This window comes from Chelonia mydas, chromosome 15 (assembly GCF_015237465.2).
Source record: "Chelonia mydas isolate rCheMyd1 chromosome 15, rCheMyd1.pri.v2, whole genome shotgun sequence".
NCBI classification, from domain to species: Eukaryota; Metazoa; Chordata; order Testudines; family Cheloniidae; genus Chelonia; species Chelonia mydas.
In genome coordinates this window covers 1,227,360-1,248,098 of record NC_057856.1, presented here as the reverse complement: position 1 = coordinate 1,248,098, position 20,739 = coordinate 1,227,360, and the positions used below count along the sequence as shown (strand labels likewise).

The window sequence follows — 20,739 nt, the reverse complement described above, 5'->3', positions numbered from 1 at the left end:
GGGCCAGTTTTGTTCAATAGCTTCATTAATGATCTGGAGGTTGGCGTGGATTGCACCCTCAGCAAGTTTGCAGATGACATTAAACTGGGAGGAGAGGTGGATACGCTGGAGGGTAGGGATAGGATACAGAGGGACCTAGACAAACTTGAGGATTAGACCAAAAGAAATCTGATGAGGTTCAACAAGGAAAAGTGCAGAGTCCTGCACTTAGGACAGAAGAATCCCATGCACTGCTACAGACTAGGGACTGAGTGGCTAAGCAGCAGTTCTGCAGAAAAGGACCTAGGGGTTACAGTGGGTGAGAAGCTGGATATGAGTCAACAGCGTGCCCTTGTTGCCAAGAAGGCTAACAGCATTTTGGGATGTATAAGTAGGGGCATTGCCAGCAGATCGAGGGACGTGATCGTTCCCCTCTATTCGACATTGGTAAGGCCTCAGCTGGAGTACTGTGTCCAGTTTTGGGCCCCACACTACAAGAAGGATGTGGAAAAATTGGAAAGCATCCAGCGGAGGGCAACAAAAATGATTAGGGGACTGGAACACATGACTTATGAGGAGAGGCTGAGGGAACTGGGATTGTTGAGTCTCCAGAAGAGTGAGGGGGGATTTGATAGCTGCTTTCAACTACCTGAAAGGGGATTCCAAAGAGGATGTTCTCAGTGGTGGCAGATGACAGAACAAGGAGTAATGGTCTCAAGTTGCAATGGGGGAGGTTTAGGTTGGATATTAGGAAAATCTTTTTCACTATGAGGGTGGTGAAGCACTGGAATGGGTTACCAAGGGAGGTGGTGGAATCGCCTTCCTTTGAGGTTTTTAAGGTCAGGCTTGACAAAGCCCTGGCTGGGACTATTTAGTTGGGGATTGGTCCTGCTTTGAGCAGGGGGTTGGACTAGATGACCCCCCTGATATTCTATGATCTCCAGAGGACACCATGGCAGCATGGCGTGGATCCAACCAGGGTTCCTCACCCTCCCTCCCGCAAGTCCAGAGTCCCTCACTCCTGCAGGCTTCAGAGGATTTAAAAACACATGGAGCTGTGGCCAGCCAGGCATCTGGGCCCTGTGGGCAGGGTAGCAGTGGGGACAGCACGCAGGTAGTCCCCAGCAGTCAGAGAGGGGAGGAAGTGGCTGCTGCCAGGGCAGGGTAGCGTGGTGTGAGTCTGGGGTAGGCCTGCACTCCACCACTACTACCGGGACTCCCTGTGTGCTCTCCCTGCTGTTCCCCTCTCCCGGACACTTAGCCAGCTGCAACCCCACACCTACCTCGTGCCCCTGATAACCTCATCATGCCCCTACGGGGGGGTGCGCCTCACAGTTTGAAAACTAATCCTATATATGGTTTGTACTGTTAAAATGTCTGGAGATTTACATTAGATTATAAACTCTTTTAATATGCGCTTGTACAACACCTAGCCCAATGGGGCCCTTCCCTGCCCCACGGCTATACAACTAATAATTTTGAAGGAAGGGGCTATTTTAATGCAAGATCGTCACCATAAAGCGATTTTCAGTTACTCAGATCCCTTGATATTGCTTTATTTCGTAATATTCCCTTTCACACTGCTTAGCAGGGGTTGGAAAGGAAACAAAATAAAGGTCATACCAGAATTTATAGGGGGAAAGGCAACCCAAAATGAATAGAAGAACAAAGAATATGGAACTCTGTCACATGATAAGCACTGAAACAATGTCTAGGAGCCATATGCTTAATGAGACCTAAGTATCTGGGAACCATTTGACTCAATGCGGGGTTAACAGTCTGTGGTTAGCTTAGCAAAAAAGCTATGTACACAGCGGGAAAGATTACAGCAATAACTCCACCTGGAGAGGCATGGTACTAGGAGTCACTTTGACTCTTTCTTCCAATTTCTGGGGCTTGGCTGAGGCCCCATCACATTGCAAGCCACACTCCTGCAGAACGTTGTTGAACACCTGGATCACAAAGAGCAAACCATTATTACATCAGACAGGCAAATGCACCCAGTGTGTTCTATCTTGTCAGCAGTCCTTTTATGACTGTCAGCTGAACTGAACAAAAGACATTGCTATTTACACACAATGGAGAGCTGCCTAACCTGAAAGCAGGGACAAATTTATCTGTATCTTTTTCTCACAGCCTAGAACTTAAGAAACAACTCTATTATATTTGCATCTTTGGAGATCTGCCATCCTCCTCCCTCCAACAGAGCAGACTATAAGATCAACAGAGGGGCCACAGGCATTTTTGAAGTTGAATATTTGGATTTATACTGCTTTTCCTTTAAATCACCAAGTGGACTTTGGACTGGTAAATGCGTGCATGCAAATATCCCGATGCTCTTTCTGTGATAGTGTTAATTAACAAAACATCTAACACACAGTATGCAAAGCAGAGCTCTGTAAACCCAAAGTAATTGCTTCAAGACATACACCACATACAATGGGCAGAATCTTCACTGCCCTTCAAATAACTGTTTTGAATGGATAATCTGGCATCACAGAGCACTTTTACACGTGACACCGTCTCTCACACAAGTGCTCCTGGACCGCTGAATTTAGTACATCCGAAGCGTGATGGAGATGGAGACACCAGAGAGAACAGAAAGCCATCCCAGCTGTCTCGACAAAATTACTTTTTAAAATTTATTTGTTTGAGGACTAAAACACAAATTTTCCCATTGCAATGATGCCAAGGTACCTTGATTCATATTCAAATTAAATATGAGCATAGCCCAGTCAGTGTGGGGAAATTCTTATTGCTCAGAGCAACGAAAGCTCAGAACATTGGACCTGGCTAATATCTGTATAGGAGCAATTTATGTATCTTGGTTCCAAAGATATTTTCATTCTCTCCTGTGAGCTTACTGGGTGTGATCACTAGTGTAAATGTCTCAGTCTCTTGTATTTGGGCAGGGGGAAATGGGCACTTCCTATATGAACTATCTAGCACAGGAAGTCCCAAGGATTCGCAGCAAGGATAATGTCATAAATAGGTAGGATGTGAGGGGGTTAGCTGTGAGTAAAACATTGTAGATAAAAGCCATCTAACATCGGCTGGTATAATTCAGGGGATCAAATACAAAGAAACACAAACAATTCTTCCAGCCTGCAACTATGCCTCCTGGGACTGTGTCAGAGCCTCCCCTGGAGGCTCAGAAAACCACCCCAAGCCAGATAAAGAGGCAGTACCTGTAGGATTGTGGGCACCGTCTCATTCAAGTCCCTGAAGTAACTTGATTGCTGAGTGAAGATGTTTTCTGAAAGAAGAGGAGGAAAAAATCCATTCCAGATTAATTCAAACGTTCAGCCCAACAAGCAGCCTCACACCAAGCAACGTCCTTATGTACTATCCACAGCATCTTCTCTAAAAATAAGACTTGTAACCACCCAGGGTGGAACTATTGACCTATACCCACCACAAGTACAGTGCTTGTTCCTATATAGCTGACCATCTCCTAACAGTTCAGTACAGCTGGAGAACGTAAGAATGGCCATATTGGATCAGGCCAAAGGTCCATCCAGCCCAGTATCTTGTCTTCCAACAGTGGCCAGTGCCAGGTGCCCCACAGGGAATGAACAGAACAGGTAATCATTGAGTGATCCATCCCCTGTCGCCCATTCCCAGCTTTTGGCAAACAGAGGCTAGGGACACCATCCCTGCCCATCCTGGCTAATAGCCATTGATGGACCTATCCTCCAGTAACTTATCTAGTTCTTTTTTTAACCCTGTTATAATCTTGGCTTTCACAACATCTTCTGGCAAAGAGTTCCACAGACTGACTGGGCATTGTGAGAAAAAATACTTCCTTTTGTTTGTTTTAAACCTGCTGCCTATTAATTTCATTTGGTGACCCCTAATTCTTGTGTTATGAGAAGAAGTAAATAACACTTCCCTATTTATTTTCTCCACACCAGTCATGATTTTATAGACCTCAATCATATTTCCCCTTAGCTGTCTCTTTTCCAAGCTGAAAAGTCCCAGCCTTATTAATCTCTCCTCATATGGAAGCTGTTCTATACCACTAGTCATTTTTGTTGCTCTTTTCTGTACCTTTTCCAATTCCAATATATCTTTTTTGAAATGGGGCGACCACATCTGCACGCACTATTCAAGATGTGGGAGTATCATGGATTTATATAGCGGCAATATGATATTTTCAGTCTTATTTTCTACGCTTTTTCTTAATGATTCCCAATATTCTGTTCGCTTTTTTGACTGCCTCTGCACATTGAGTGGATGTTTTCAGAGAACTATCCACAATGACTCCAAGATCTCTTTCTTGAGTGGTAACAGCTAATTTAGACTCCATCATTTTATATGTATAGTTGGGATTATGTTTTTCAATGTGCATTGCTTTATATTTATCGACAGTAAATTTCATCTGCCATTTTGTTGCCCAGTCACTCAGTTTTGAAAGATCCTTTTGTAGTTCTTCGCAATCTGCCTGGGACTTAACTATCTTGAGCAGTTTTGTATCATCTGCAAATTTTGCCACCTCACTACTTACCCCTTTTTCCAGATCATTTATGAATATGTTAAATAGGACTGGGCCCAGTACAGACCCCCGGGGGACACCACTATTTACCTCTCTCCATTCTGAAAACTAACTATAGATTCCTACCCTTTGTTTCCTATCTTTTAACCAATCCATGAGAGGACCTTCCCTCTTATCCCATCACATCTTATTTTGCTTAAGAGCCTTTGGAGGGCTGGTAATGAGAATGTTCATTAGAACACATTGTCCAAGACGCTAGACGATTCAAGCACTGCACGGTTGGTTGAGTCAGTAAATAATATCACTAAATGCTCCTAGTTCCTTTATTTGACAGCTGTAGTTGAGTTTTAATTGCTAATTCCATGTACGCCAGCAAATGTTCTGTAGCATATTTTTTAAAGGTAACGAGGCCTTATCTTAATAACATAAGACTAGGTATTGCTCTCATTATCTTTTCAAAATATTCTGCAGAATAGCAGAGTGCTGTAAATCTTAACCGAGTAGTGGAGAGACATTGATTGCCCTTTTTCCAGGAATTACCAGACATGCTGTACAGATTACCATGATTCCACCACAAGGACAAACCTCTTGCAGAGTTTACACATGTGTGTAAGACCTGTGAAAAATGTTTCACAGAGAAGAATAAGGACAAGAAAAATCTGATTTTATGCATTTGCACACCTGAATTGCACATGCAGATACCATGATTGCATACACAAACAGCCAGGTAGACATGTCACAGGACATCTATGTGCACAATTACTGCTGTTGCACACACAATCACAGTAATTGCATGTACCATTTAGACTAGGTTTTTGAAACCTAGACTTAAAAAAAAAGAAAAGAAAAAAGAACACTTTGATAACTCCTCTAAAGGGCCTTTTTTGGGGGGGGTCTCCTGCATTTGGGGCACAGTAGAGTGAGCTTATGTCAAGAGACCCTGGAAAGAAAAAAGAGAAAAAAAAAAAGAGGAGAAAGATCAGCATTCAAAAATCAAAGCGCTGAGGCCTGGAAATTTGGCAAAAATCTTGTTTGAACAGCCTGTGTCACAAGATTTCTCATACTTCCCATTTTAGCTTGGATTGAATGAAAAATCCAATAATAGCCATCTTTCAAAGGAAGGAAAAAAGTTAAATTATTCAAACTTCAGAACAGCCTGGGTTTGAATTTTAGATGAAGGATTCTAGATCTTATTGTATCCAAAACTACGTGCTCCACCAGCCCTGCTCAGATGGAAGCTAAGGATGCTAAGGTGGAAGCTAAGAATAGGGATAAATGCAGTGTCCAGACCAACTCATCCTCTGACCATAAAACAGGTTCTAATGTCCAAGGCTGAGCTTTTGCTAAACATATAATTGCTGCTGTGTTTGCTGACACAGACACAGGCAGAGCAGTGATGAATTCAGTTGGTAAAGTGCTTTGAGATACTTTGCAACTAACAGGGACTCTATGAAAATCAAGTTCTGTTTTTCCAGTTCAAGTTCTCTGTAGTCACAGAACAATCACATTGTGTGTTTTGTCTAGCTGCCAGCTACAGGAGCAAAAGGACCAATCTTAGCAGTCAGACTGCTCCCCCTTCCCTCATCCTGCAAAGAATAAGGCTTTCTGGACTTTCTCCTCTCCCCCAGGATCTTCCATGTTCCTTGTGGAAGTACAGAGTCCCTTTACAGTCTCAGAGCTGCATTTTAACTAGCCAGAGGAGTTACTGTTGAGCAATAAAGAGACCCTGTAGCAGATCTACCCTAGGAAGCAAGAGGGACTATGAAACAAACCTAGCTCTCCCAAACAGCAAAGTGTAATCCCCTCCACACATCACCCATAAATAAAAATGGTTCACAAGAAAGTAAAAGAAAAACTGTCTTATTCAGAAATCCCAATTTCTTATTTTATAAGGAAGAGTTTGTTCTGAGGTTGCTTCACTCAGTAGCAATCCCACCCCCTTCAATGCCTGCCTTTCAGAGAACAACTAGAAAGCCTCAAGCAACAAGCTGCCCCCAGCTTTGACTAACCAATCATCTTCTGAAGTAGGGAGCCATTTCCTTTCCCAAAGAGCACACACAGATCCAGAATCTTAGGGATGTCAAACAGGAAGTTATTGTAAAGAATTTCTCCAAAAACAGAAGGTGTGATGAAGTGTTCCTATTAAAAACAAGAGAAACCAGATTAAAAAAAAAAAGACAAAATAAACTTCTAACAACTTGAAAGAGAATCCATATTCTACTCTGCATAGGGTTACCATATTTCAGGTTCCCAAAAAGAAGACAATGTGGGAGATGGAGTTGGGAGGAGGGGATATCTGGGGGATGCTGGAGGGGTGTGTGTGTATTGGAAGAGGGGGATGCTTCAGGGGTTTCCTGCAACCTCACTCTCAAGGTGGGGGGCAGTGTCACTCCCTATCACCGTGGCAGGGTAACTGGCGTGGGCCCAGGATGCAGCACCTCCCAGCCTCTCCCCCATCCCAAGGCTGGGAGCTGGGGCCTGGGTGGGCAGGATCCAGCAGCTGTGGCTACAAGGAAGTAACCAATCAGCTGCAGGGACCAATCATGGAATGGAGACAGCACTTTCTGAGATGCAACATCAGCTAGTTAGGTCACAAAAATCCAGACGTTGCCTCTTATTTGAAAAATCCACTCAGACAGAGGGTGGAGAATCAAAAAAGAAAAAATGTCCAGATGTATGGTAATCCTAACTCTGCAAGGATTAAAGCATTTACAGTAATATCTATACATTGTCCAACATCTTTAACCCAAGCACCTCAAAGATATCAAGACTACCACCCCTTTGAGGTAGGCAAGCATTTTACAGATTTGGAAGCCAAGGCACTGAGGAATTAAGTTCCTTGCCTAAGGTCACTTCATCAGTGGCACAGATAGGAACAGAACCCAGGACTCCTGATTTACATCTCTGTGCTCCAAACCCCTACACCAAATCCATCTTCCAGATGTAACTCATGTAACTAACATGTTAGGCTGGAAATGTTTTTAAAATTCTAAATGACAAAGGTCTTCAAACTAAAATTCTCTTTGCTTCTGAAATGGAGAAGTATGCAATTTAAAGAATAATAGTGGAAACAATGACTAATAAAACAAAGATTTGCTTATGATGGCAAACATTATCCATCCAAAGCATGTGTTCTCCCACTTAATACACTGGACAGGGAGTTAGGATTGCTGGGTTCTATTTCTAGCACTCTCACTAATTTGCTATGTGGCAACAGGCAAACCATTGACTTCAATTTACCCAAATACTTAGCTACCTCATTGGAGCTGTGAGGTTTAATTGATTAATGTCTGTACAGTATTCCTTCTCAGATGAAAGGCTCTGCAGAAGTATGGAGTACTTTTATTGAAGTGATGTTAACTACAGGATACAGCACTTCTTTCACCTGTTCACTTCCCACTCCTCCAACACTCACACTGAGATCTTTTCTCAAAACAGACTGAAACTCACCATCATGACAATGCATATTCTTAAAATAAACGGTCATAAATATAAAGAAAAGGGTAGCATAAAATCCCTCCTTGGCAGCTATACTGAATCACTTTACCTGTAAGGGGTTAAGAAGCTCAAATAACTAGTTGGCACCTGACCAGAAGGACCAATGAGGAATGAAGATACTTTCAAATCTGGGGTGAGAATTTGTTTGTGGCTCTCTTTGTTTGTTCCCTCTCTGTACGGAGGGAGTGACCAAGCAGGTACAACATTTCCTGAAAATATACCTGGAATGATCCATCTAAAATTACAGAAATTGTAAGTAGGCAAGGAAATGCATTAGGCTATCTTTTGTTTTAGCTTGTAAATTTTCCCTATGCTAAAAAGGTAGTTTCATTCCTGTTTTGTAACTGTGAAGCTGAGCCAGAGGGGAATCCTCTGTGTTTTAAATCCTTTTATTTATCCTGTAAAGTTACCTTCCATCCTGACTTTGCAGGTGTAATTCTTTTACTTTTTCTTTATAAAGTTCTTCTTTTAAGAACCTGATTGATTTTCAGTGTCCTAAAGACAAAGGGTTTGGTCTGTGCTCATATTGCTAACCAATTGGTTGGTATATTATTCTCAATCCTCCCCAGGAAAGGCGGTGAAGGGTCTTGGGGGAATATTTTGGAGGGACAGGGATTCCAAGTGACCCCTCCCTGAATTTTTGTATAAATCACTTGGTGGTGGCAGCAATACCGTCCAAGGACAAGGAAAGGAATTTGTGCCTTGGGGAAGTTTTAACCTAAGCTGGTAAAATATAAGCTTGGGGGTCTTTCATGCAGGTCCCCACATCAGTACCCCAGAGTTCAGAGTCGGGGGGGAGGGGAGGGAACCCTGACATAAACCAAGGAGGATTTCAGGTCAGTAATTATTAAAACCTGAGTACAGAATGAGTTTCTTTAAGGCCCTTGTGAAACTTCCACCTCTGCTAATGAGCATTGCACTCACACACCCTTCATTATGATGCAAAGAAAACTGTAATTGGATGCAATTTTAAATCAACCATAGGGAGAGGCAGAAATTTGGAGAAAGTACAATGGGAGAAGTCTCAGTCTGGGTTGCATGACTTGATGCCTGGACCAGGGCAGCAGGTGGCATGAGAGTGGTCACCAACACATGGCTACAGGGGCCTCCGACAGTCTCTCACACCTTTCATGCAGCCCTGCAAAGGCTAACTTACTGTAGATTCTCTTATACTACCCATTTATAATGTCACACCTTGCTAACCTATTATTAAGAGTAGCATTTTCCTTTGTGAAGCAGATTAATGAAATCATTACGCACTTAAGATAGTTCTGTCCTTTGCTGATTGGTGGACTATCTTTGTGGAAACTATTGGAATGAGAAAAATAGGGACTAAAAAAGGAAGGCAGCCGGGAGAGATGAATAGGAAACACAGTCTGTTTCCCAAAATGTCTATCAATTTTTGTAAGCCATACAGTGTGCAGTGAGGGTAAGAAGAAGAGGTATTTACTTTGGACTCCTTGTGAGTGGACATTCTGAGGAAGGTTAGGAAGACACTCCGATGAAGGCATTTTTGGATGTCATTCACCTCCAGAGGGAAATCCAACGATGCATCAAACTTGCGAGGGGCATGGCACAGATATGAATCCAGGCATTTCTGAAGTGTCTCATCAAATATGACCTAATACAACAGAACAAAGGCAAATGGGGAGAGGGAAAGATGAAGTATGCACAGTGGTACACCACATCACATGACACATATGCAGTGCATGGTATTTAAATTCAACAGTAAGCCAAAGAAATCAAAGGTGTTCAGAGGAGTCCATGGTCCATTGATTCCAAACTAACAGTTTTAAAATTCATTATCAAAAATCTTTAAGGAAATATTACAATCTTAATGTTACACGATCCAAAATTAAGATGTTTGGGTACGAGCAACAAAAGGCAATTATGAGCCTTCATCAGATACATGAATTAAACCTACTTATTTTTCTAAGCACTCATATAAGTCACAGGTTTTTATTTATTATCTATTCAGTAATGTTACCTGGCACCAAAATTTATCATGAGGCAAAGCCAGAAGCCAGTTCAGATCATCTGCAATGAACTTTGCTCGTTCCAAGAACTCCTCCACTAGAGCAGGGTCTCTGACTTTAGGGGGTGGTTTATATAGCACAAAAGACCGATCAGCTTTCAGTTCTGGATGCTACAGAAAGCAAAAAGACAATGTATTAACAAACCAGGGACCAAGCAACAAGAATTCCTCTTAACCATTTATGCAGGCAGGGACATATCTCATATTTTTAGGAAACTGGTATGTGGTTATCAGGAATCCATCCTCTTATGTTCACTGGCAGGTCTCCCCGCTCTTTAATCTTTAAAACACTGCAGATCAGTGGTTCTGCATCATCCTTATTTTTCAATAATATTTTCAGAATCCTGCACAGTTCAGTATGTGTTGCTCCTTGTATCCCATTCAGATAAATCACTGACAAGCAACTCTCCCACACCTCCAAAAGAAACAGCAGCAGCTCAAAGTCATTCCTTTGAAATGTTGCTCCCTTTCAATACCGATGCTTCAGCACCTTCCACAGTCAAGCTGATTGGACTATCCAATACAGAAATCAAACAGGTTATCGTCCTTTAGCGCAGCTTGCATTGCACTGAGCTCTGACTTCAGCCTGTGGTTGCAAATTCACATGGGCGAGGGCACAGAACGTGGTGGCACAGAGGAACCAACACTGATGCTCCACCTCAGAGTTAAACTTCTAAACTGAGTTTCAAATATCAGTAAGTTTCCTCTCCACTACAGGAATATCAACACTATCCATCAAGCAATTCTCGGAATGAAGACTACGTTTATAATAAACTTGGACACACCACAGAACAAAAGCCCCAAATAGTTTCAATGAACGACAACATGCAGACTTCAATTTCACTTCAAATAAAACCTCCTCCTATAGGGAAGCTGTTTGGGTTTCACTGTATTTTGGTCCCAGAGCCAGTTTTGCTAAAGTCGCTTCTTGAAATGAGAGAATGATTTGTTGAATGTTTTCATTTAAAAAACTACACAGCTCACCAATGCTGGTAAGGTCCTCAGTTTCCCTGTCTTTGGATCCGTCTCTCTAAGCTGGAGTTCATCCAAGGGCAATACTGGCATTGTGCTGAGATCTCTCTGTCTTTGACAAACACCAACATAAAAGCAATATGAGGAACTGTTTACAGAAACAATTAACCAACAACAAAACAAGACAGGTTTAAAATGCACCCCTTCTATAAAAAGCACCCCTAGAGTCTGGAACCACATCAAAACAAAGGAAACCTTTACACCACCAAACATCAGACTTCAGGAGACATCCAACGATTAGGTGCATAGGCACAGAAAAAGCAGCTCCCCATGACTTAGAGTACAGCCATATTTTCTTTACAGCATTTACACCAAGCACTCACAAAGACATCCACAGGAGCACCAAAAAGAATTTTTGTTGGTGTAGTTTCTTTTGTGTAAATGCTTAAAATTCTCATATGGTTACTGAAAAGTCCTGTTAAGACCTTTCCTGTGTAGAGCCCTGTAGCCATAGTCTATGTCCAGATTTCAGAAATTCTAAGGGTGGTCATAAGACATCCTGCTAACATGTTATTAAAAGAAGATTCTGTGTTCTTATGAAGCAAGTTTATTAAATGATTATATACATAATATATATATTTTAAGGACATGAGATTAGACTAGAAAAGATATTCGAGCTTTCACTTTTCTTTTATGCCCATTGCTTGTTTGATTCCGTACAAGCCCCTGTATTCTCACAGATACTGTTATTATAAAATTAGTTCTACTAAATGAAAAACCTTGCTATGGCAATTCAAGAGAAGATGTACCATTAAAAACACCCTTAAAAATCTCAAATATTAAAAAGCTTGGAAACTGCAAGCTCAACAAAGCTTTTGTACTTTAATTTCTGTGGTTTTATAAAAGTACGATCATTTATTTCAAATGCTGTTAAAAAGTTGTATTCAAGTTAAAGTTTAAGACCCTGATCCTGAAGTTAGATGCACGTCTGTGGACCCTTATCCTCAGGCAGAACCACACTTATGCCATGTTCACCCAAATGGATCCAAGTGCAGCATCCAAGCGTAAGCTGGAAATGACAGACTCTGGGTATATCTCAACCACAGCTGGAAGTAAACCTCCAGCCCAGGCAGACAGACTTGCACTAGTCGCGCTCAAGATACTGCACTAAAAATGCCCAAGTGGACATTCCAGCTCAGGCTGGAGCTCAGGCTCAGAAGCCTTGGGATCAGATGGGCTTGAAAGCCCGAGGTTCCACCTGTGCCAGAACATCCACATTGCTATTTTTAACACGCTAGCTTGAGCCTGGCTAGGGTGAATCTGTGTACCCATGCTGGGAGACTTGCTCCTAGGCGCAGTGTAGACATACCCTGAAAGGCTGAGGCTTTTGTCCATTTGCCACCTGAAATTTTAGATGACAAAACCTTTAATGTTTAACCTTTTAGATAAATGGATCTTATGACAAATGGATTTCTTATAAAACCTATTTAACAACAAATATATTTCACCATGCTAATCCCAATATACAACCACTGTGGTACTTGCGCGTGGGGGGCTGGGGGAGAGAACTATTTACAGCATTCTAAAAGCAATTAAAATGGTAAGCTTCACACCAGTGTTTTAAAAATATAGCTATGCAGGAATTTTCACATTTCTATGATATATCACTGAGGCTGAAAAACCACAAGGATATTGCTTTTATTGTGAGACAAATTACGTTATTTTTTAGTCTTTGACACAAAATTGTGGACTTACATTTCTAAAAACTGTTTTTAAAAATCTACTATACACATACCTTTAAAAACAAACAAACAGCAGCTTAATTTTCTGAAGTGCTAAGCACCAAGAACTCTAGCTGAAGTCAACAGGACTTACCGATGCTCAGTACCGACGAAAGTTAGACTGCTGACCAAAAGATTGTTGAGCTAAACAGGAAAAAGACGACTAAGATATGCATTTTTCTATGCGCTTTGGTTTAAGCCTTGAGGACACAACTCCCTGTGTATAGCTTTGGGGCTGCATCAGCAGATGGGACTAGTGTAAAAGCCAAGCAACTCTGCCAAGGGGAGACTGAACTGCTCTCCATTGAGAGTCTTATTCCTGTCACACTGAAATGCTATTTGTCACGCATCTCCTGAGGGATCCCAGGGGATGTACCCTCAGGTGCAGAGGACAGGAGACACCTGGGGGACAAGAGGTCACATTGTCCCTCATATGCTGCATCAAATAACACAACAATGCTGATTAAAATAAGGGACTTGGTGGTACAGCTCCAGTGACTTGTGAAAGTGGCTGCAAACCTGCACTGATGTTACACAGATCACACATATTGTTAAAGAAACACCCCTACCCCACCCCCTTCCACATGCAGGCACTGCCCCCAACTCCTTCCACTGACCCACTCCCCCCAGCCACCCCCACCTCCCTACCCACAGGCTCCGCCCCCAAACCCACCTCGCTGCCCCCCAACTGTCCCCCTGCCCCAATCACCCCGCTGCTCACCCACCTCCCCTGACCCACACCGCTGCCCCCCACCCACCCCCCCACCTCCCGCGACCCACCCTGCTGCCCCCCAACTGTCCCCTTGCCCCCAGTCACCCCGCTGCCCCCCACCTCCCCCGACCCACCCCACTGCCCAACTGTCCCACTCCTCCCAGCCACCCCCACCCACAGGCTCCGCCCCCCGACCCACCCCGCTGCCGCCCCACCTCCCCTGACCCACCCTGCTGCCGCCCAACTGTCCCCCTGCCCCCAGTCACCCCGCTGCCCCCCCACCTCCCCCGACCCACACCGCTGCCCCCCCACTGCCCACCCACCTCCCCCGACCCACCCTGCTGCCCCCCAACTGTCCCCCTGCCCCCAGTCACCCCACTGCCCAACTGTCCCACTCCTCCCAGCCACCCCCACCCACAGGCTCCGCCCCCGACCCACCCCGCTGCCGCCCAACTGTCCCCCTGCCCCCAATCACCCCGCTGCCCCCCCACCCTGCTGCCACCCAACTGTCCCCCTGCCCCCAATCACCCCGCTGCCCCCCCACCTCCCCCGACCCACCCTGCTGCCCCCCAACTGTCCCCCTGCCCCCAATCACCCCGCTGCCCCCCACCTCCCCCGACCCACCCCACTGCCCAACTGTCCCCCTGCCCCCAGTCACCCCCACCCACAGGCTCCGGCCCCCCCGGCTGGTCCCCGCGCGCTGACCGGCGGCTCCGGCCCGTTACCGGCCAGTCCGGCTCTGACAGCTCCGCCCCGCCTCCCCCGGCCGGGCACTTCCGGGGTCAAAGGGCGCTTCCGCCACCGGCAGGAAAGGCGGCCCCGGCGGAGTCCTCCTCACTCCCTCAGGGCCGCGGCCCCTCCGCCAGCCCCGGGCCTGGCCCCCGCCGGAGCCCGGCCGCCCTGCGCTCTCCCCGGGGGCTTCCCGCCTCGCCCGGCCCGGCCCGGCCCATCGCAGCAGGGCCCCGGGGCGAGCTGCCCTAGAAGAGCCGGGCTGGCAGGGCCCTCGGGGGTCCCCCCGTCCCACCCCGCTCCGAGCCCGGATCCCGACGTGGCCCCGGCCAGGGTTGAACCCCCAACGCTGGGCTCCGCAGCCGCTGCGGGCTGCCCCCCAGGGACCCTGCTGCCCCCCAACTGTCCCCCTGCCCCCAGTCACCCCGCTGCCCCCCACCCACCCCACTGCCCCCCACCTCCCCCGACCCACCCCGCTGCCCCCCAACTGTCCCCCTGCCCCCAGTCACCCCACTGCCCCCCAACTGTCCCCCTGCCCCCACCCACCCCGCTGCCCCCCAACCGTCCCCCTGCCCCCAGTCACCCCGCTGCTCCCCCACCCACCCCGCTGCCCCCCAACTGTCCCGCTGCCCCCCCACCCACCCACTGCCCCCCAACTGTCCCCCTGCCCCCAGTCACCCCGCTGCCCCCCCACCTATCCCACTGCCCCCCACCTCCCCCGACCCACCCTGCTGCCCCCCAACTGTCCCCCTGCTCCCACCCACCCCGCTGCCCCCCAACTGTCCCCCTGCCCCCAGTCACCCCGCTGCTCCCCCACCCACCCCACTGCCCCCCACCTCCCCCGACCCACCCCGCTGCCCCCCAACTGTCCCCCTGCCCCCACCCACCCCGCTGCCCCCCAACTGTCCCCCTGCCCCCAGTCACCCCGCTGCCCCCCCACCCACCCCACTGTCCCCCAACTGTCCCCCTGCCCCCACCCACCCCGCTGCCCCCAACCGTCCCCCTGCCCCCAGTCACCCCGCTGCCCCCCAACTGTCCCGCTGCCCCCCCACCCACCCACTGCCCCCCAACTGTCCCCCTGCCCCCAGTCACCCCGCTGCCCCCCCACCTATCCCACTGCCCCCCACCTCCCCCGACCCACCCTGCTGCCCCCCAACTGTCCCCCTGCTCCCACCCACCCCGCTGCCCCCAGTCACCCCGCTGCCCCCCAACTGTCCCCCTGCCCCCAGTCACCCCGCTGCTCCCCCACCCACCCCACTGCCCCCCACCTCTCCCGCGCTGCCGTGCCCCGCGCTCACAGACGGACCCAGCAGGGCCTGGATGGGCGCTTTGCCTCCATGGTCCTCATCCCTCAGATGCCCACAACCCACAGGGTTTGCCGACATCGATAGCAGATATCGGAGGGGGAGCCATGTTTGTCTGTATCCACAAAGACACTCCACGCATCTGAAGAAGTGGGGTTTTTACCCACGAAAGCTTATGCCCAAAGAAATCTGTTAGTCTTTAAGGTGCCACCAGGCTCCTTGTTGTTTCAGGAGCAGATGTCTCTCTAGAATGACATGATTAGCTGAGCTTTCAATAGCCAGTCAATCATTAAGGGGCTTGATTCAGTGCCCAGGGAAGTCGATGGGACGTTTGTGTTTTTTCCTTGTGCGCCAGGGTGGTAGCACTTTCCCATATCTGTCATAGGCGCTGACTCTGTGGGTGCTCTGGGGCTGGAGCACCCATGGGGAAAAATTGGTGGGTGCTCTGCACCCACCGTCAGCTCCCCGCCCCGCCCCCCCCAGCCCCAGCTCACCTCCGCCTCCTCCCCTGAGCATGCCGCGTGCCGCTTTTTCCCCCTTGCTCCCAGCACTTAGGCCGCGAAACAGCTGGGAGGGAGTGGGGAGGAGGGGGAACTCGGCGCACTCGGGGAAGAGGCAGGGATTTGGGGAAGGGGTCCAATAGGGGCAGGGTGGGGGCGGAGTTGGGGCGCGGACTTTGGGGAAGGTGTTGGAATGGGGGCGGGGAAAGGGTGGAGTCGGGGGGGGGGGCGCGAGCGCCCACCAGCGTCTGGGAAAGTTGGCACCTATGATAGCTGCACCACCTCACTGAATGAAATAAAATCTCCAGCACCATGCTAGCCGCATGAGTAATGCTACCTAACTTCAGAGGCTTAACTGCTTCACTGCTGCTGAATATGCCTGGTATGTGAGCAAAATCCACGGCTGCAATTGTCCTCGTGTACTAAATGCTTCATGGTGTTGTGGTGTCTTTTCAGTCCCAGGTTAGAACGACAGCGGAAAGGGGATGCAGGAATGGAGCATCAGCTGCAAAGCGGATGAGACGTTATGTAATATAATAAAAAGAGATTTTTACAAAAAAAGGACGGTTAGATTTTTTTTTTCCTGTGGAAGATGACAATGCAGCCTGTTACTTATCCTTCTGAGTCTTTTCCAGTTCACTGGCAATGGGAGGGCTCTGAGTATAGCAATAATTTGTACATGTATAGTGCTTTCCACCTGAGGATCTCAAAGTACTTTGCAAACTTAAATAAGTTAAGCTTCCCAGCCCACATGTGGTGGGGGAGGCAAGTATCACAATTTGCAGATGGAATAAATGAGGCCCAGAAAATATGTGATTTGTCTAAGTTCACACAAAAGTCCGTGCCAGAGTAGGGAATACAGCTTAGACCTTCCATGTGACCTTTGTGTCTAAGAGCTTATGAACATGGGAAAGTTATACCAGTATAAGGTAAGGTGTGAATATAAACCAGTGTAGTTATACTGCTATAACACCTTGTGTGTAATATCAGAGGGCTGCCTCTGCTGTAGCTTTTGTTGGAAGGATTTTAAACTAAACCAAATCAAGCCACTCTTATTCTGGAATAACTGGGCATATAGGAGTGTGTACTGGTATAACGATATTGGCTCAATTATGCCAGCGTAAGTATACTGGTATAACTGGCAAAACTTTCCTGTGTGGACGAGCCCAAAGGCAGAGAGAAACATCCAAAAGTTACTCAGCTTTCAGTTTCAGCAGTGTAGTTCTTTTGGGTGCGAAAAGCAAAAGGACAATTCTGGCTACAACAGAAATCAGGGGCAGGTCACGGGCAATAAAGGAAAAATTCACCGAAGCCGGTGACCTGTCCCTGACTTACCAGAAAGATCCATGACAAAATCTTAGCCTTAAGTATGACCCATGCTTATAAAAATTATAAATATGGAAACAATAAACTTACAGGATGGCATATTAAATACATATAACAGTGTTTCATTCCTGTTACAAAACATGTAGCACAAAGTGCGTGGTGGCTAACGCTGTGGCTATCACAGAGTGGCGTAGTCATGGTTCTCTTTGTTTTCCCCTGGCGTGGAGGGGTAGGGGGAAGAGTTCATGGCACATTGCCACATTGATGGGCATAGGGAGCAATGACCATGGAGTCTTCTCTGGATTGGAAAGGCTGCTGTGTCCAGGGTCTTTGGGCATGTTGCTCAGTAATGTCCCTGATCTGATCCAGGTTGAACTTTGGGGTGGTAAACAAGGTCATTCCAGCAGATCTCATGTGCCTTGGTAAGTGACACGAGGCAAAAGACAGCTGCAGAGAAGTTAAGTGACATGCCCAAAGTCACTCGGCCAATCAGTGTCAGGGTGAGACTAGAACTGAAAGGTTCTGGCTCCCAGGCCCTAACTCCAGACCACTAAACAATACTACCCATGAGAGCTGAGAAATACACTGTCTGCCTTCTACCCTTCAGCAAATTAAGAACCTGAGGTCACTTGAGTACTGGTCTGAAATTTGTTTTCCTCGGTGTACATGTCCTGTGTCCCCTCCATTGTATAGGCATAGGAAGGAGAGGATGGTGTAGGGTTAAATATCTGCATGATTTGTGTCAGGACATTAGGAAAAGCTGATGGTTTTATTAGCATTTGTAATATTTCCATATTCAACATTTAATTATTAACATGCCAACATTTTCTTCCTGGAAAGTGTGGCTAGAGGAAACTCTTGGAAGGTTCAGTCGACTTCCCCTTCAAATAAGGCAACAGGTTGTTTGGAAAGCTGCAATCTTAGCAGCACTTTTGTCACACCGGTTAAATTATGGATTTTCAAACACGAATGATCAATCTTTAATATTATTTGGCAAACACCATGTGCACAAGCGTAAAATAAGTTCAGGCCAACTGAGGCTGGGCTTCCTCCACTCCCGTAACTTGAGAGGGTTATCCTATCAGAGGTCTAGTGAATGAATATGCAAGAATCCAAATGTGGTTAAGATTTTGAAGATTAAGCTAATATTTGGCAACTGCAACATGATTCTTTGCAGCAACTTCTGGTTGCTTCAGTTTCTCTGTCAGAGCCTGTTCCGGACACCACTGAAGGCAATGGAATGTCTGCTGTTAACTCAGTGGGTTTCAGAGGAGGCCCAGAGGGCATGTCCACACTGCAATTAAAAACCCATGGCTGGCCTGTGCTGCCCACTGGCTCAGGCTAAGGGGGCTGTTTAACTGGAGAGTAGACATCTGTGCTTGGGCTGGAGCCCAGACTCTAGGTCCCTGAGAGGTGGGAGGGTCCCAGAGGTGGCAAACTCAAATGTCTACACCACAATTAAACCGCCCCTTAGTCTGAGTCAGTTAGCATGGGCCAGCCAGAGGTGTCCAGTTTCAGTGTAGGCGTACCCTGAATGTCCATTTTGATTCTTTTTCTTATCTGGTCATCTGTGTACTATGTGTTTGTCTTTCAATGGTGTTCTGAACTATTGAAGCTTCCCTTCAAATGCGTATGAATATTACAGGTAAATATATAGAATCATAGAATATCAGGGTTGGAAGGGACCTCAGGAGGTCATCTAGTCCAACCCCCTGCTCAAAGCAGGACCAATCCCCATTTTTGCCCCAGATCCCTAAATGGCCCCCTCAAGGATTGAACTCACAACCCTGGGTTTAGCAGGCCAATGCTCAAACCACTGAGCTATCCCTCCATGTATGAGTTCTACTAATTGAATTGAATTCAATTTTATAAATGAATAGAATTCAAGCAATTCTACAAACAAACAAAAATACATTTGTTTACTTTGGTCTTTAATGCCTCATGATGTTGAAGCCATAGATCAAATCTAAGACATTATTGCATATCTAGGGAAAATCACCTTTCCAGTGATATAGGACAACCCTTAAATCCCGACAGTCCAAGGTGAATCTATGTGCAGCCACTGGCCCCAGTTTGTCTGTCTATCTATCTATGACAAAAGATTAAAAACAGCTCACAGACTGCTGAGGTCCACAGAAAAATTCCTTTCTAAGGGACTGATCCGAAGCCCACTGAAGTCATTGGGATCAGTGGGGTTTGGCTCAGACCCTAAGCGGAGAACTTCTTCAAACTATTGAACTTTGGAAAAAAAGGCTTTTATCAAAAGGGATCTTTCTTCTGAGATGATTCATAGGTGGATGGAAATTATTCAGGACTGAATGTAACCATTGAGATTATCAAGATGTCACAAGTCAAACCAGGGGAAGAGAGCCCTGGTTTCAGTAACACAGTTAGGTTTTTGACAGATATATACCACTAATCTCCTAGACTCCAACTGAGCATTAAAAACACTCCTGGCTTGGCTGGTGATGAGGCACAAAAGCAGCATTTTCATTTCAAGAAATGTGACAAGCTCCAAGAGGAGGCTTGAAATACCGGACCTTCCCCAGGAATGCAACTACTTGAGGTCAGTCTCCTTCTGTCTCTGTGTTTCTCATGGGAGTTACAGGACGATGTTCCGTTTCTTGAAAGGAAGAACACTGTGCCGCAGCTTAAGCTTTCCCTCTATAAAATTCAGCAGACTAGAGATGCAGGCTCAGGACTGAGCTTTCACCTTTATAGCTGAAGCAGGCTGTTCAGAGTTTTCAGAACAGCATGCAACTCGGGATTCTTCTTTGTTGTGCGCACGCTGACCCACCACTTTGAAGTTAACATTCAATTTCCTGTGCACAGTTACACAATAAAACAACACCCGGTATTCATTGTAACCGAGACAGATAAGCTGAAGACACTGTAGATAAAATTATTAGTTTTCTGCAGGTATCTCACACTTTTTATCTTAAGGTTAACTGAACACAGGCGCATACGTCATCATCATCATCTTGTTCCGATTACACCTCTGGCGTTTAGGGCGGCGACGAAGCTCCTCCACTCCTGTCTGTTTCTGGCAAGTCTTTCAATGGTTCCCCAGCTATGGCCTAGGTTTTTCAGCTCAGCTTCCACAGCTCTTCGCCATGTTGTTTTCGGGAGGCCTTGTTTTCGCTTGTCTTCGGGTGTCCATCTTATTGCTACTCTGGTGATGGAATCAGTTTCCATCCGAAGCACATGGCCAATCCATCTCCAGCACCTCCTGGCAATGATGGTGTATATAAGATATTCAGGAATAGCTATTCTATTCTGGAATAGCGTCCACATGTGGAGCTATTGGAGTACTTTATTCTGGAAAACCTATGCTGGTCAATTTCCCCATGTAGACAAGGCCTATGATTCTATTCTGGGAGGCAAGGGTTAATAAGCAAAGATCAAAAT

At 46.6% G+C, this 20,739-nt stretch overlaps 1 protein-coding gene across 15 annotated transcripts in view; it reads right to left on the bottom strand.

The window, feature by feature from the left end:
- The window catches only part of ASCC2 (activating signal cointegrator 1 complex subunit 2), a 46,704-nt gene extending 32,393 nt beyond the window's left edge, over nucleotides 1-14,311 (bottom strand). For 2 of the 15 annotated variants that reach the window (XR_005222362.2, XM_037878636.2), the window contains exons 1-8: nucleotides 14,178-14,311; nucleotides 12,855-12,904; nucleotides 10,992-11,091; nucleotides 9,960-10,118; nucleotides 9,423-9,593; nucleotides 6,484-6,613; nucleotides 3,168-3,235; nucleotides 1,821-1,931 (exon numbers count right to left, since the gene is read on the bottom strand). Coding sequence is in view for 14 of the 15 variants with exons in the window: in XM_037878636.2 (XP_037734564.1) it covers nucleotides 1,821-1,931; nucleotides 3,168-3,235; nucleotides 6,484-6,613; nucleotides 9,423-9,593; nucleotides 9,960-10,118; nucleotides 10,992-11,072 (720 nt within the window). In the remaining variant the exon portion in view is untranslated. Of the gene's footprint in view, nucleotides 1-1,820; nucleotides 1,932-3,167; nucleotides 3,236-6,483; nucleotides 6,614-9,422; nucleotides 9,594-9,959; nucleotides 10,119-10,991; nucleotides 11,092-12,774; nucleotides 13,308-14,140 lie in introns of those variants that run through there. The other 13 variants (XM_043529944.1, XM_037878633.2, XM_037878631.2 and 10 more) reach the window with 13 other exon arrangements.
- Nucleotides 14,312-20,739: the final 6,428 nt, after the last annotated feature.